Here is a 12873-nt window from a genome sequence, read left to right as displayed (position 1 = left end):
CAACAGCGAGTAAAGAGGCAGATCGGCCCTCCCTCCCCCGCCCTCCCATCTTCGCGCCGCCGGACTGGGCACAGGACCCGCACAGCCTCCTGTAGGTGGCAACAGTGCCACCTGTTTGCAGCGGGGCTGAGCCTCGGACTGCAAGAGGGAGGAGGCAGACAACTCGGAGAGGAGCTGGGAGGCTGTGCTGCGCAGAGCAGGGAGCAGAACTGCGGCTGAGAAAAGGTGTGAGGGCCGGGAAGGCTGGGGGTACAGGCGGGAGCCTGGGCGGAGGCAAACCGACAGGGATGGGCACACCCCCTCACTCCCTCCACTGGGCTCTTCAGGCTGCTCACACCTGACCCCATCCTCCAGGCAGCTCCCGGGATACCGGGGCAGGACCTGAAGGGAGGCAGGAGGTGCGGGTGGAGCCCGGGGCCAGGGTGAGGAGAGGCAGGGCCTCCCTTTGGGATGACTTCTTCCTGGAAGGGGGCTCGGGGAGCAGCGAGGCCCCCACCCCTCTGCACCCTACCCCACCTCCTTTCCCAAAGCAAGCATGGTGTAACGAGGGCAGTTTGGGGAGCCCTCCTTTCAGGGGCCCAGCCACCCTGAGCCCCTCTAAGACCACAGCCTCAGGAGTGGCCAGATGACAAGGGATTGTGTTCCATACGCCACACACGCTTTGGGTGTCTCCAGGAGCTCCTTCCCACACCCAAAGTCATCCACAAACCCATCTGCGCCGCCAGCGCCCAGTACTCCCGCGCGGAGGAGTGCCCACGGGTCGCACCCTGTCCTGGAGAGGCACCCAGCCTTGTTCGGGCTCAGTCAGCCAGCTCAGTCCCGCTCAGTCCCCGCCTGTCCCAAAAGCACAAGGTACAAGGATCGCCTGGTCAAGACAACCACACACCCCCGTACCTTTGTCCTGTATTTGTTGGACTTGCACCTAAGGGACCTCAGAGGGTGAGGCCCCTGAAAGGGGGGAGGTGGAGACTGGGTTCCTGGCTGGGGTCTGAGTGATGACTTGGGCAAGAGGGCTTGGATTTTCCAGGTGATTCTTCAGGAAGAGAGCACCTGAAGACGGCTGGGAGTGACCCAGCCTGCCGGTCCCCCTGGCCTCCTCTCACTGGTGTGCCCCCTGCCCCCTGCCCCCTGGAAGGTGGAGACAGAGGATCCTTCAGTTGGGGCTTTGTGATGTGTGCAATCTGTATCCATAGCAACCGGCCAAGGAGTTAGGCCTCCCTTGAGCCCCAGGTCAACCCTGGAACTTCTTTGGGTTGCTCCTGATCCCTGGGGTGGAAAGCTCATCCTCTTCGTGGGACGGCTGGAAGCTTGGCTAGATCTGCCTCAACTTGCTGGACTGACTTAGCCCCACCCCGAGGAATTGCTCTGTTAAATGGGGATGCTGTTAAGTAGGAGAGATTGGGTGTTCCTCCTGCAGGCAAGCAGGCTGGACTTCCCAGGTGTCCCGCGGACTGAAGGGAAAGCCCCTGGAGGTGGTCGCACCCTCCTCACGTCCTCATCTGCTCGGGCGCGGGGCCTGCCTCGTGACCTCCACGGGCCAGGCCTCTGCTTCTCCCCAGGCTCCTCAGATACGCTGGGAGGAAGGCTGGCATCTGCCTCCTACCAGGGTCCCTGACGGCAGAGGAGCTCTTCCCCCAGGCCCTCATCATGGCCGAGTCCCCTGCTTGCTGCTCCATCTGGGCCCGCAGCATCCACTGCCTGTACAGCTGCCACTGGAGGAAGTGCCCCAAAGAAAGGATGCAAACCAGCCAGGTGCAGTACGGGGGCCGCGCGAGTCCAAGCGAGAGGCCACTGGAAGGGGACAAGGAGGCCAAGGAGGCCACCGCGCTCAGCGGCAGCTGGGGGTAGAGGGGAAGAGGCCTTCTCTCCCCAGGAAGAAAGTCTCTCAAACATGGAAAAGCCTGGGACTCTGAGCTGGAAGTGGGGACGGGCCGTGAGCTCCTCTCCTGCCCCTTACAGTGTGAATACACGTGGTGTGGCCTGGTCTTCCTCACCTGCCTCCTCTCCCTGGGCTGGCTGTACATCGGACTCATCCTCCTCAATGATCTGCACAACTTCAATGAGTGTGTCATGGATTCCTGAGTCAGGACACATGGCATCCCAGTCCCCACCCCGGGCCCCTGGGCGCTGACTCATCCCCGGCCCTGCCCAGCTCTCCCGCTACTAACAGCCTCAGAAGGCCCCTGGCCCCGTGAAGGGCCGCCCCTCACTCCCTTCTAGTCCTCCTTCTGGGTCCACCCCGGCCACTGCTAACACCCCCTTCCTGTACTCGGACACCTCCCTCTCTCCCCCACAGATTCCTGTTCCGGCACTGGGGACACTGGATGGACTGGTCCCTGGCACTTACTCTTTTTGTCTCTCTACTGGTCACATATGCGTCCCTGCTATTGGTGGGTTCAGGGGGGCACTGGCCTAACCTCCATCTGGCCCTTCCTTCCCACTCAGCTCTACCCTGTCCCACCGTGGGGAGGGGAGGAGGGAGGCGTGGGTCTGGGAAGCCGACCTCAGTGACCACCTCTCTTGGCACCTCATTACCTGTTACTCCCAACGCCCTGTGCCCCCAGCTCCTGGCTGTGCTCCTGTGGCTGTGTGGCCAGCCTCTGCACCTGTACGGTGTCCACAAGGTAGAGTGGGGGCGGGAACGAGCGGGAGAGGGGGCCCCGGACCCAGCATTTGGCTGCCTTCTGAGGATGTTGGTAGCGGGAAAGCTGGGCAGGGCCAGGGATGAGTAAGCCCAAGACCTTGCTATTCTATCCCCGGGGCTCAGACTCAGGACCTGAGCCAGGAAATCTGTGTTAAATGAAAGAAGGCAAGGGGAGGGATCTGGGGAGGGGAACGGTTCCGTTGTCCTAGAGCGAGGGGCAGCCCAGGTAGCCGTGAACCCGGGTTGACAGAAGGCCCCGCCCCTCCCGGGCCCCCCAGGTGCTGCTGCTCCTCACCGCACTCCTCATATTCCTGGGCCTGGTGGTGCTGGACATCCGATGGCAGCAGGAGTGGCTCAGCGTGCGCCTGTCACTGTGGGTGAGTGGCCGAGATCCAGTGCCTGGTTGGGAGCCTGGGCCTGTGATCAGCCCCAGGACCTCTCCCTCACTGGTCCCCCAAGACTGCAAATAGCTCTGAATCCCCAAAGTGAGGGCATCAGAGGAAAGGGGGAGTAGGGAGAAGAGCCCTCCTCGCCCACTCTCGTCCACAGGCCACAGCGCCGTTCCTTCACATCGGAGCCGTCGTGTGCGTCACCCTCCTGGCCTGGCCCGTGGCTGAGAACTTCTATCGTCTCCACAGAAGAGGTGCCAGCTCCACGCCCGCATACACCCTTGCTGGCCACCCCCACCTCAGCCTCCTGCTGCCCGATCTCCTGCCCCCAGAGCTGGCCCGCTGCCCTTTCTCCATGGCCTGCCCCCCCACCCCCACAGGTCAAAAGATTGCGCTACTGCTCCTGTTTTTCACAATGGTCCTGGCCATCTACCTGACCCCCCTGTGCATCTCCTCACCCTGTATCATGGAGCCCAAAGACTTACCCTCCAAGCCTGGGCTGGTCGGACACCGAGGGGCCCCCATGGTGAGTGTTGGGTCTGCAGCAGCTAGGCCTGTGGGTCCCCAGGCTCCCACCCTATCCTGTGACCTCCTCACCAACTCCCTTTGCCAGCTGGCCCCCGAGAACACCCTGATGTCCCTGCGGAAGACAGCAGAATGTGGAGCTGCCGTGTTTGAGACTGACGTGATGGTCAGGTGAGAGGAACACAGCAGGGGAGCTCCGGGAGCCAGAGCAGCCCCCGAGCCCGGCCCTCTGACACCCCTTGGGCCCTCAGCTCTGATGGCGTCCCCTTCCTCATGCACGATGAGCGCCTGAGCAGAACCACAGACGTGGCCTCTGTGTTCCCAACCCGAGTCACTGCCCACAGCAGCGACTTCACCTGGGCTGAACTGAAGACACTCAATGCCGGGACCTGGTTTCTACAGGTGAGGACAGCATCTGGGAAGAGACAGCCACTTGCAGGGCACAGTCCATTCACTGATAAGCACTTGCTGAGCCCTGTGCTGGGCGATGGGTATACAGTCACTGCCCTCGGGTCATCACCTGCTGATAAAAATGAGAGCATGGGCCACAGGCTATCAGAGTATGAATCCTAGAGCGATAACCGAGTGGAGAGGTCACTGTTGGGCAGGGTGGGTCAGGTGTAGTTTCACAGGACACGGCATGAGCGTGGTAAAGCCCAGAAGTATGAGGAAGCGTTTTCAGGGAACATAAAGTGACACCAGGAGATGAAACTGGCGAGAGCAGTGGAGGGGGGCAGGGCCTTGGTCCTGGAAGGTTTCGAATCCAGCCCCACCGTGTGGATTTCAATCCTGCAGGTGATGGAATGATACATGGCAAAGGCCACTTGATTTTTTCAGTTGCTCTTTTCTTGACTACGAAAGTAATACATATTCTTTGGCAACTTTCTTTTTTCATTTAGCTTTCTATGTAATGACACATCAGAGTGTTAAGAGCAAGGGACATCTGGGCTGAATTCTGGCTTCGCCACTTCCTAGCCCTGTGAGCCTGGGCAACATTCTTCAGTCTCTCTCCGCTTCCATTTCCTCATCTGTGAAATGGGAATAATGACAGTACCTTGCAGGATTATTGGGAGGATTACGTAAATTAATACACACAAAGTACTTCTTTGATCTCACATTTGTTTTTGTATTCATGTATTTGCTCGTGTAAATATGGGCTTATTGGTTCTTATTTTACACAATGAGTTATATTTATTATGACTGTGCTCCAATTTCCTGACAAATTCACTAATAATCACTAATCTGCAAAAGTTTTTTTTGGTTTGTTTTGTTTTGTTTTGTTAATGCTCCTCACTGGAGGATATTTTTCCATTGATTTTTAGAGAGAGTGGAAGGGAGGGAGGGAGAGAAAGAGAAACATCAGTGTGAGAGAGACTCATTGATTGGTTGCCTCCTGCATGACCCCGACTGCAGCCAGTGATGGAACTCAACCCAGGTACGTGTCTTTAACTGAGAACTGAACCCAAGACCCCTCAGTCTGTAGGCCAACGCTCTAACCACCGAGCAAACCCGGCCAGGACTAGGAAAGTCTTTTTTTGCACCATTATTTTTTTATTAGGATTTTATTTAGAAATGTGAAAGTATGTATTAAGAGAACATGTATATTATCTCTTTTTTAAACTTTTTAATTAAATTTATTGGGTTGACATTGGTTAATAAAATTATACAGGTTTCAAGGGTACAATTCTATAATACATCATCTGTACATTGTATTGCATGTTCACCACCCCATGTCAAGTCTCCTTCCATCATCATTTATCCCCCTTTATGCTTTTCTACCTCCCCCATCCCCACTTCCCTCTGGTAATCACCATACTGTTGTCTGTGTCTATGAGTTTTTGTTGTTGTGTTGTTGTTTTCTTGCTTAATCCCTTCAGCTTTTTCACCCAGCCCTTCAACCCCCATCCCCTCTGACAGCTGTCAGTCTGTTCTCTATCTCTGAGTCTGTCTCTACTTTGTTAGCTTATTTTGTTCATTAGATTCTACATATAAGTGAGATCATGTGGTACTTGTCTTTCTCTGGCTTATTTCACTTAGTATAATGCTCTCCAGGTCCCTCCATGTCATCTCAAAGGGTAAGAGATCCTTCCTTTTTACAGCTGCATAGTACTCCATTGTGTCAATGTACCACAGCTTTTTTATCCACTCATCTACTGATGGGCACTTGGGCTGTTTCCACATCTTAGCTATTGTAAATAATGCTGCTATGAACATAGGGGTACATATATTCTTTCTGATTGGTGTTCCAAGATTCTTAGGATATATTCCTAGAAGTGGGATCATGGGTCAAATGGCAGTTCCATTTTTAATTTTTTGAGTACCCTCCATACTGTTTTCCACTGTGGCTGCATCAATTTGCTTTCCCACCAACAGTGCACGAGGGTTCCCTTTTCGCCACATCCTCACCAGCACTTGGTTGTTGATTTATCGATGGTAGCCATTCTGACAGGTGTGAGGAGATACATCGTAGTTTTATTGTGCATCTCTTTGATAATGAGTGATGTTGAGCATCTTCTCATGTCTGTTGACAATCTGCATGTCCTCCTTGGTGACGTGTCTATTCAGGTCCTCTGCCCACTTTTTAATTGGATTTTTCTTTATTCTTTTTTTTGGTGTTGAGTTGTATGAGTTCTTTATAAATCTTGGGCATTAACCCCTTACTAGATGTAGCTTTGGTAAATATCTTTTCCCATTCAGTAGGTTATCTTTTTGTTTTGTTGATGGTTTCCTTTGCTGTGCAAAAATTGTTTAGTTTGATGTAATCCCATTTGTTTATTTTGTTCTTTTGTTTCCCTTGCCCAAGGAGATATGTCAGAAAAAATATTCCTAGGAGAAATGTCAGAGATTTTGCTGCCTATGTTTTCTTCTAGGAGTTTTATGGTTTTGAGTTTTACATTTAAGTCTTTAACCTATTTTGAGTTTATTCTTGTATGTGGCGTAAGAAGGTGTCTAATTTCATTTTTTGCACCATTCTCTCCAATATTCCCAGCAGCATTTATTGAATAGACTGTCTTTACCCCATTGTATGTTTTTGCCTCCTTTGTCAAATATTAATTGACCACAAAGTTGTGGGTTTATTTTTGGTTCTCTATTCTGTTCCATTGATTTATATGTCTGTATTTATGCCAGTACCATGCTATTTTGATTACTATGGCTTTGCAGTATAGTTTGATATCAGGTAGTGTAATCCCTCCAACTTTGTTTTTCTTTCTCAAGATTGCTGTGGCCATTCGGGGTCTTTTGTGGTTCCATATAAATTTCTGGAATATTTGATCTAGTCCTTTGAAATATGCCATTGGAATCTTGATACAAATTGCATTGATTCTATAGATTGCTCTGGGGAGTATGAACCTTTTAACAATGTTAATTCTTCCAATCCATGAGCATAATACATGCTTCCACTTGTTTGTATCTTCTTCAATTTCTCTTTCTTTCTTTCTTTCTTTCTTTCTTTCTTTCTTTCTTTCTTTCTAGGTTTTAAATACTTTTATTTATTTATTTATTTTTGTTACAGATGTTTTTCCTTTTTCCCCCATTGATTCCCCCCTCCCCCTCCCTCCCTGCCCTGTCCCCAGCTTTGTTGTCCATGTCCATTGTTCATGCATACATGCATATAAGTTCTGTGGTTTCTCTCTCCCTCCACACCCCCTCTTCTTTCTTTCTTTTTTAAATCCTCACCCAAGGATATTTTTCCATTTATCTTCAGGTAGGGTGGGAGGGAGACAGAGAGAGAGAGAAAGAGAGAAAAACATAAACTGGTTGCCTCCCACACGACCCTGACCAGGGCCAGGGACCGAACTGCAACCGAGGTACGTGACCTTGAATGGAATCAACCCTGAGACTCTTTGGTCCACAGGCCAACATTCTAACCATTAAGCCAAACTGGCCGGGGCTCAATTTCTTTCTTCGGTGTCTTATAATTTTCCAAGTACAGGTCTTTTACATCTTTTGTTAAATTTATTCCTAGGTATTTCATTTCTGATGTAATTGTAAATGGGATTCTTTTCTTAATTTCCCTTTCTGACAATTCATTAGTGGTGTATAAAAATGCAACCAATTTCTGAATATTTATCTTGTATCCTGCTACTTTACTGAATTCATTTATCAGTTCTAGTAGTTTTTTGGTGGAATCTTTAGGGTTCTCTCTATACAGTATCCTGTCATCTGCAAATAATGGCAGTTTTAGCACTTCTTTTCCAATTTGGATGCCTTTTACTTTTTTCTTCTTGTCTGATTGCTGTGGCTAGGACTTCCAGTACTGTATTGAATAAGAGTGGTGAAAGTGATCATCCCTGTCTTGTTCCCAATCTTAAGGGAAACACTTTTATGTTTTGCCGAGCGAGTATTATGTTGGCTATAGGTTTGTCATATGTGGCCTTTATTATGTTGAGGTATGATCCCTCTATTTCCACTTTGCTGAGAGTTTTTATCATAAACGGGTGCTGGATTTTATCAAATGCTTTTTCTGAGTCTATTGATATGATAGTAATTTTTATCTTTTATTTTATTTATGTGGTGTGTCACGTTTATTGATTTGCAGTTATTGTATCAACCTTGCACTCTCGGAATAAATCCCACCATGGGATCATAAATCCCATCATGATGTATGATCTTTTTAATATATTGCTGAATCCAGTTCATTAATATGTTGTTGAGGATTTTAGCATCTATGTTCATCAGGGATATTAGCCTATAATTTTCTTTTTTTGTAGTGTCTTTATCTGGTTTTGGAATTAGGATAATGCTGGCCTCGTAAAATGAGCTTAGGTCCATCATTATTTTTTTTTCTTATCCTCACCCAGGATAATTTTACACTTATCTTCAGATAGAGTGGAAGGGAAAGAAGGAGGGAGAGAGAGAGAGAGAGAGAGAGAGAGAGAGAGAGAGAGAGAGAGAGAAACATCGATGTGAGAGAGACATATTGACTGGTTGCCTCCCGCATGACCCCAACAGGGGCCGGGGACAAACCACAACCAAGGAACATGCCCTTGGCCGGAATTAAACCCGGGCCCACATGCTAACCACTGAGCCAAACCGGCCAGGGCCACCATTATTTTTTATTAGTATTTTTTTAAATCCTCACCCTAGGATGTTTTTTTAAAATTGATTTGAGAGAGAGAGGAAGGGAGAGAGATCGAGAGAAACATTGATATGAGAGAGAAACATCAACCAGTTGCTTCCCATATGTACCCTGACTGGGGAATCAAACCTGCAACCTAAGTATGTGCTCTGACTGGGAATTGAACTGAAATCTTTTGGGTGCACCAGATGATGCTCCAGGCAATCGAGCCACCCAGCCAGGGCCACCATTATTTTCGAAGGATATTTTCACTGTATATAAAATCATCATTGAGATTTTTTCCCCCCATACCTGGCATACATTATATTCAAGTAGTCAACCATAATTTTTACCTTTTTTTTTTTTTTTGCAAGCATTCTTGTTGTTTTTCTGGAAGATTATACATATGAAAGTCCTTACTATGACTTTCCAGAGTGCTTCTTGTCCACCTAATTTTGCATCATTCAAATAGGATATTTTCACCTGCCTCCTAAAGCATTTTTGACACTACCTGGCACACGGTCAATACTTAATAAGTGTTAGTTAGCTTGCTTTTTCCAGGTCAGCGATTAGGAGCTCAGGTCATTTGTTGATTATGAGGGGAGGAAAGGAGAGTGACCGAGGTTTTGAATAGCCTCTAGGAGAAATGGGAGAGGGAGCAAATCAAGGACAAGTAAATGGATGGCTAAGTGGCACCAGAGTGAAAAACAGGACTGCAGTGCCAACAGTCCACATGGTGTGCTCTGCCCCTCTCGGGGTTCAAGGGGCAAGTGATTGTAGAATTGAATTCGAGTTTAGGCAATCTGTAGAATAGGTGGGTCAGGAAAATTGTTGATGGTGCTCTGGAAGAGTAGTTCAAGTTGTGGAGGGACCATGGGAGGGGGTGCTGATATTGGGAGGAAACCAAAGACCTTCGTGAAACCAAAAAGAAAGAGGAAGTTAGGGAACTGGGAAGGTAGGAGTTTGGGATCACAGATTAAGGCGTTAGAGAGTCTGGGAAAGGCCATAGTTTGAGGAAAGAAAGACCCTGGCTCAGACGTGGGCAGAAGCTGGACACCAAGTCGGGAATGAATAAGATGGTGAGGATGGAGGGATGGCCCAGAGGCTTCCTCTGGTCTTTAAATAATTTGTCTATCCTTATAGAGGCCACCCTTCTGGGAAGCCAAGCAGTTGTCGGGCCATGACAGGAAAGAGGCTGAGAGTCAGACAATACCGACCTTGGAAGAATTATTGAAGGAAGCTGCTGTCCTCAACCTTTCCATCATGTTTGATTTGCGCCGCCCACCACGAAATCACACGTACTATGACACTTTTGTGAACCAGACACTGGAGACTGTGCTGAATTCAAGGGTTCCTCAAGCCATGGTGATGTTGCCAGGATCCCAAGTGCCCTTCCCCAACCCCCCCCCCTACTGCCTTCCCTAGGCCCTGGTGATAAGCTTGAGCTGTCCCTGCCCCAGGGCCCGGCCTCAGCTCATTTGCCCCATTCTGGGATCAAACCTCTCTGCTCTGCCCCTGTGCTTGGAATCCCCAGGCCTTCCCTAGCTTCACGCCCATCCTCCCCGAACCACAGGTCCTTTGGCTGCCGGATGAAGATCGGGCTAATGTCCAACAACAGGCACCCAGAATGCGCCAGATATATGGACAGCAGGGAGTCAACAGCACTGAGAGGCCCCTATTTCTGAACCTCCCTTATCAAGACCTGACACACTTGAATATAAAGTGAGTGCCAGAGGACAGGAGCTGAGGGGATCATTTGTGGCTTCACGATGGGGAAGAGCCAACGCGGGGAGGGCAAAGACCATTCATACATTTACTCCTATAGCAAATACGTATCAAACACTTGCTGTGTGTCAGGCACTGTTTATTGCAGGCTTTGGGCATCCAAGTGAAAGAGAAAGACAATAAACCGCTGAACAAAAGATATGCCTATTGGACACCAATAAGTGATATGAAGACGATACAATGGGGAGATGCGATAGAGCGATTGGGGTTGGGAGTGAGGGGCTAGGGAAGGGCCACATTAGGAAGGATGGTTAAAGAGGTGGTGTCGGGGCTGAGACCTGGTGGGTCCCAAGAGCGAACAATGAGAAGAGCAGCAGAAGAGCAGGAATACTGCCTACTGAGCAACGGGGAGGCAAGGCTGGAGAGGTAGGCAGGGGCCAAATTGGGTAGGACCTTGGAGGCTACGAGAAGGATTTTAGCTTCTATTCTGCACCAAAGAGATAAGAGCAAGAGAGGATGGAGGCAGGGGAGAGAGGAGACAGAGTCGCACATGTGAGCTGGGCCCCCAAAAACTGACCCAGCCAGTAAACATGATGAACCTCAAAGCATTCAGCCACCAAGATCTCTTCTGGTGAGACAGAAAACAAATGTGGACTGAGTGACAACCCAGTTATGATAAGGATTTCAAGGACTTTTCCTCAAGTTTTCTCCGTGGAGGGAGACATGACACTGGGTTTGGTCCTCACCTTAGTCTTGTCCTGGTCAGTGTTGACTGCCAGTCAAGTTTCCAAAAGATGTGGATTGGCAATGAATACGAGGAAATCAAGGCAGTGAAAGGTCTAACTGCTCTGAGATGATGGGTCAAATGTACTGTGATGAAACACAACAAGGATAGATGTAAACACCTGTCTCTGGGGCCCCAAAGAAGCTCAGTTGCACAAAGACAAGAGAAGAGACACTGGCATCAGCAGCAATGTGTGGAAAAGACCAGGGCTTTGACTGAACAGTGTGCACAATGAGTTGTCGGTGGCACATCGCCTTGCCAAAACGACCCTGACCCTGGGCTGCCTTCATACAGGCACAGCACCCAGAAGGCAGGAAGAGTTTTGTTCTACTCAAAGCTTGTGCAAGCCTCCTGGGTATCATGTGTAGATGCAGACCCTGTACTTTGAAAGGAATATTGATAAACCAGAGTAAGAGCAGATGAAAGGGGTATGTCTGGTAAAGGAAATAAGCCAGGTTCCGAGCCCCAACTGAAGGGACAGTAACTGTTGGGTCTACAAGAGAAGCCTCAGGGGGACATGGTCGCTGTTCCTCAGACCACTGAAGGACTGTCAAGGGACAAAGAGGAGAGCCACATTTGTGTGGCTCCAGACAGCAAAGGTAAGAATCCACCAAAAGACAGAGTTCAATCACTTGGGTCCGGGGCTGTCAAGCAAAAGTGGAAGTGATAGTCCTTTGGCAGGGATGCTGTAGACTCAACTCACACAAAGGCTGCCGCTCATGCCTTGTACCCCATGATTCTGGATGTTCCCCGTTTTTTTCACCCCCATAGGGCACTGCATGAGGATAATGTCTCGGTGAACCTATTTGTAGTGAACAAGCCCTGGCTCTTCTCCATACTCTGGTGTGCAGGGGTGGATTCGGTCACAACCAACGACTGCCAGCTGCTACAGCAGATGCATTACCCCGCCTGGCTTATTGTGAGACTGTCACCCTCCTCCTCTTCCTCCCCCTACTTTTCCTTAACCCTGTCCCTCTCTTCCTGACTTCCCCCCTATACTACCTTTGGGGATCTGGCCATCGACAGGGGCCTTTTCTTATTCCCACAGCCCCCTAAAACCTACCTAATGATCTGGCTTGTCATCAACTGCGTCTCTGCCCTGCTGATTTTGTGGCTCTTCCTTCTCCGTGGGTGAGTGTTCTGTGCCTCAGCTTTCTGGATCTTTATTCTCCCCAGGGGCCAGGTGATGGGACTGATTCAAACTGGCACATGCTGCCTGGATTTGGGGGTTGGGTCTGTTTGGTTCCTTTGAGATTCTCAAACCCTTCCTTGGACACCAAATTGGCTTGAACCTGGGAAAAGCAGGTTGGGGAAACCCAGGGTGAAAAGGTCGTGCTTGAAGTTGGCGGAACTCACAATGGGAAGCTTTCTCCCTAGGAGATGTGCTGAGAAGAGACAGATAACTGGTAAGAACTTTCCCCCCTCACCTCATGTTTCTTTTCCGCCAGCATTCCCCTTACTCATCCCTGCTCCCCTCCCCCCCCCACAGGCTCAGAAACAACCGTGCTGCTGACCAGGATCAACAATTTCATGAGGGAATGAATGCCCTACCTTGGCCCCCACCAGCTGGAGTCTGGGGCCTGTCTTCTGCCCGCAGCCATGAAGGGAAAATGGCTAAGGTGCAACGTTGCTGGGGTTAGGGTGGGGTGAATCTTGCCAACAGGAGGTTTGGAACTATGAGGGAAATGGTGGACATGCCCCAAGCTTTCATGGAACCTGCTTCCCTTTGGGTTTTGACCTGAGGTGG

At 49.8% G+C, this 12873-nt stretch overlaps 1 protein-coding gene across 1 annotated transcript; it reads left to right on the top strand.

The window, feature by feature from the left end:
- The first annotated feature begins 1647 nt into the window (after positions 1 to 1647).
- Positions 1648 to 12668, top strand: GDPD2 (glycerophosphodiester phosphodiesterase domain containing 2). The gene is made up of 15 exons (XM_036271319.1): positions 1648 to 1752; positions 1960 to 2063; positions 2297 to 2390; positions 2565 to 2624; positions 2923 to 3021; positions 3194 to 3287; positions 3414 to 3559; positions 3647 to 3729; positions 3810 to 3960; positions 9761 to 9982; positions 10191 to 10339; positions 11898 to 12045; positions 12175 to 12257; positions 12504 to 12532; positions 12616 to 12668. The coding sequence occupies exons 1-15, from the start codon at positions 1648 to 1650 to the stop codon at positions 12666 to 12668; spliced, it is 1620 nt and encodes a 539-aa protein (XP_036127212.1).
- Positions 12669 to 12873: the final 205 nt, after the last annotated feature.

Source organism: Molossus molossus, unplaced genomic scaffold (genome assembly GCF_014108415.1).
Source record: "Molossus molossus isolate mMolMol1 unplaced genomic scaffold, mMolMol1.p scaffold_m16_p_2, whole genome shotgun sequence".
Taxonomy (NCBI): Eukaryota; Metazoa; Chordata; class Mammalia; order Chiroptera; family Molossidae; genus Molossus; species Molossus molossus.
This window is presented reverse-complemented; position numbering and strand designations above follow the sequence as displayed.

Bases quoted from the DNA above. Each gene is read 5' to 3' on its own strand.
- GDPD2 (XM_036271319.1), top strand. From the start codon at position 1,648: ATGGCCGAGTCCCCTGCTTGCTGCTCCATCTGGGCCCGCAGCATCCAC. The intron at 3,022-3,193 runs GTGAGTGGCCGA...TCTCGTCCACAG, and splicing joins GCGTGCGCCTGTCACTGTGG to GCCACAGCGCCGTTCCTTCA. The intron at 3,961-9,760 runs GTGAGGACAGCA...CTATCCTTATAG, and splicing joins CCGGGACCTGGTTTCTACAG to AGGCCACCCTTCTGGGAAGC.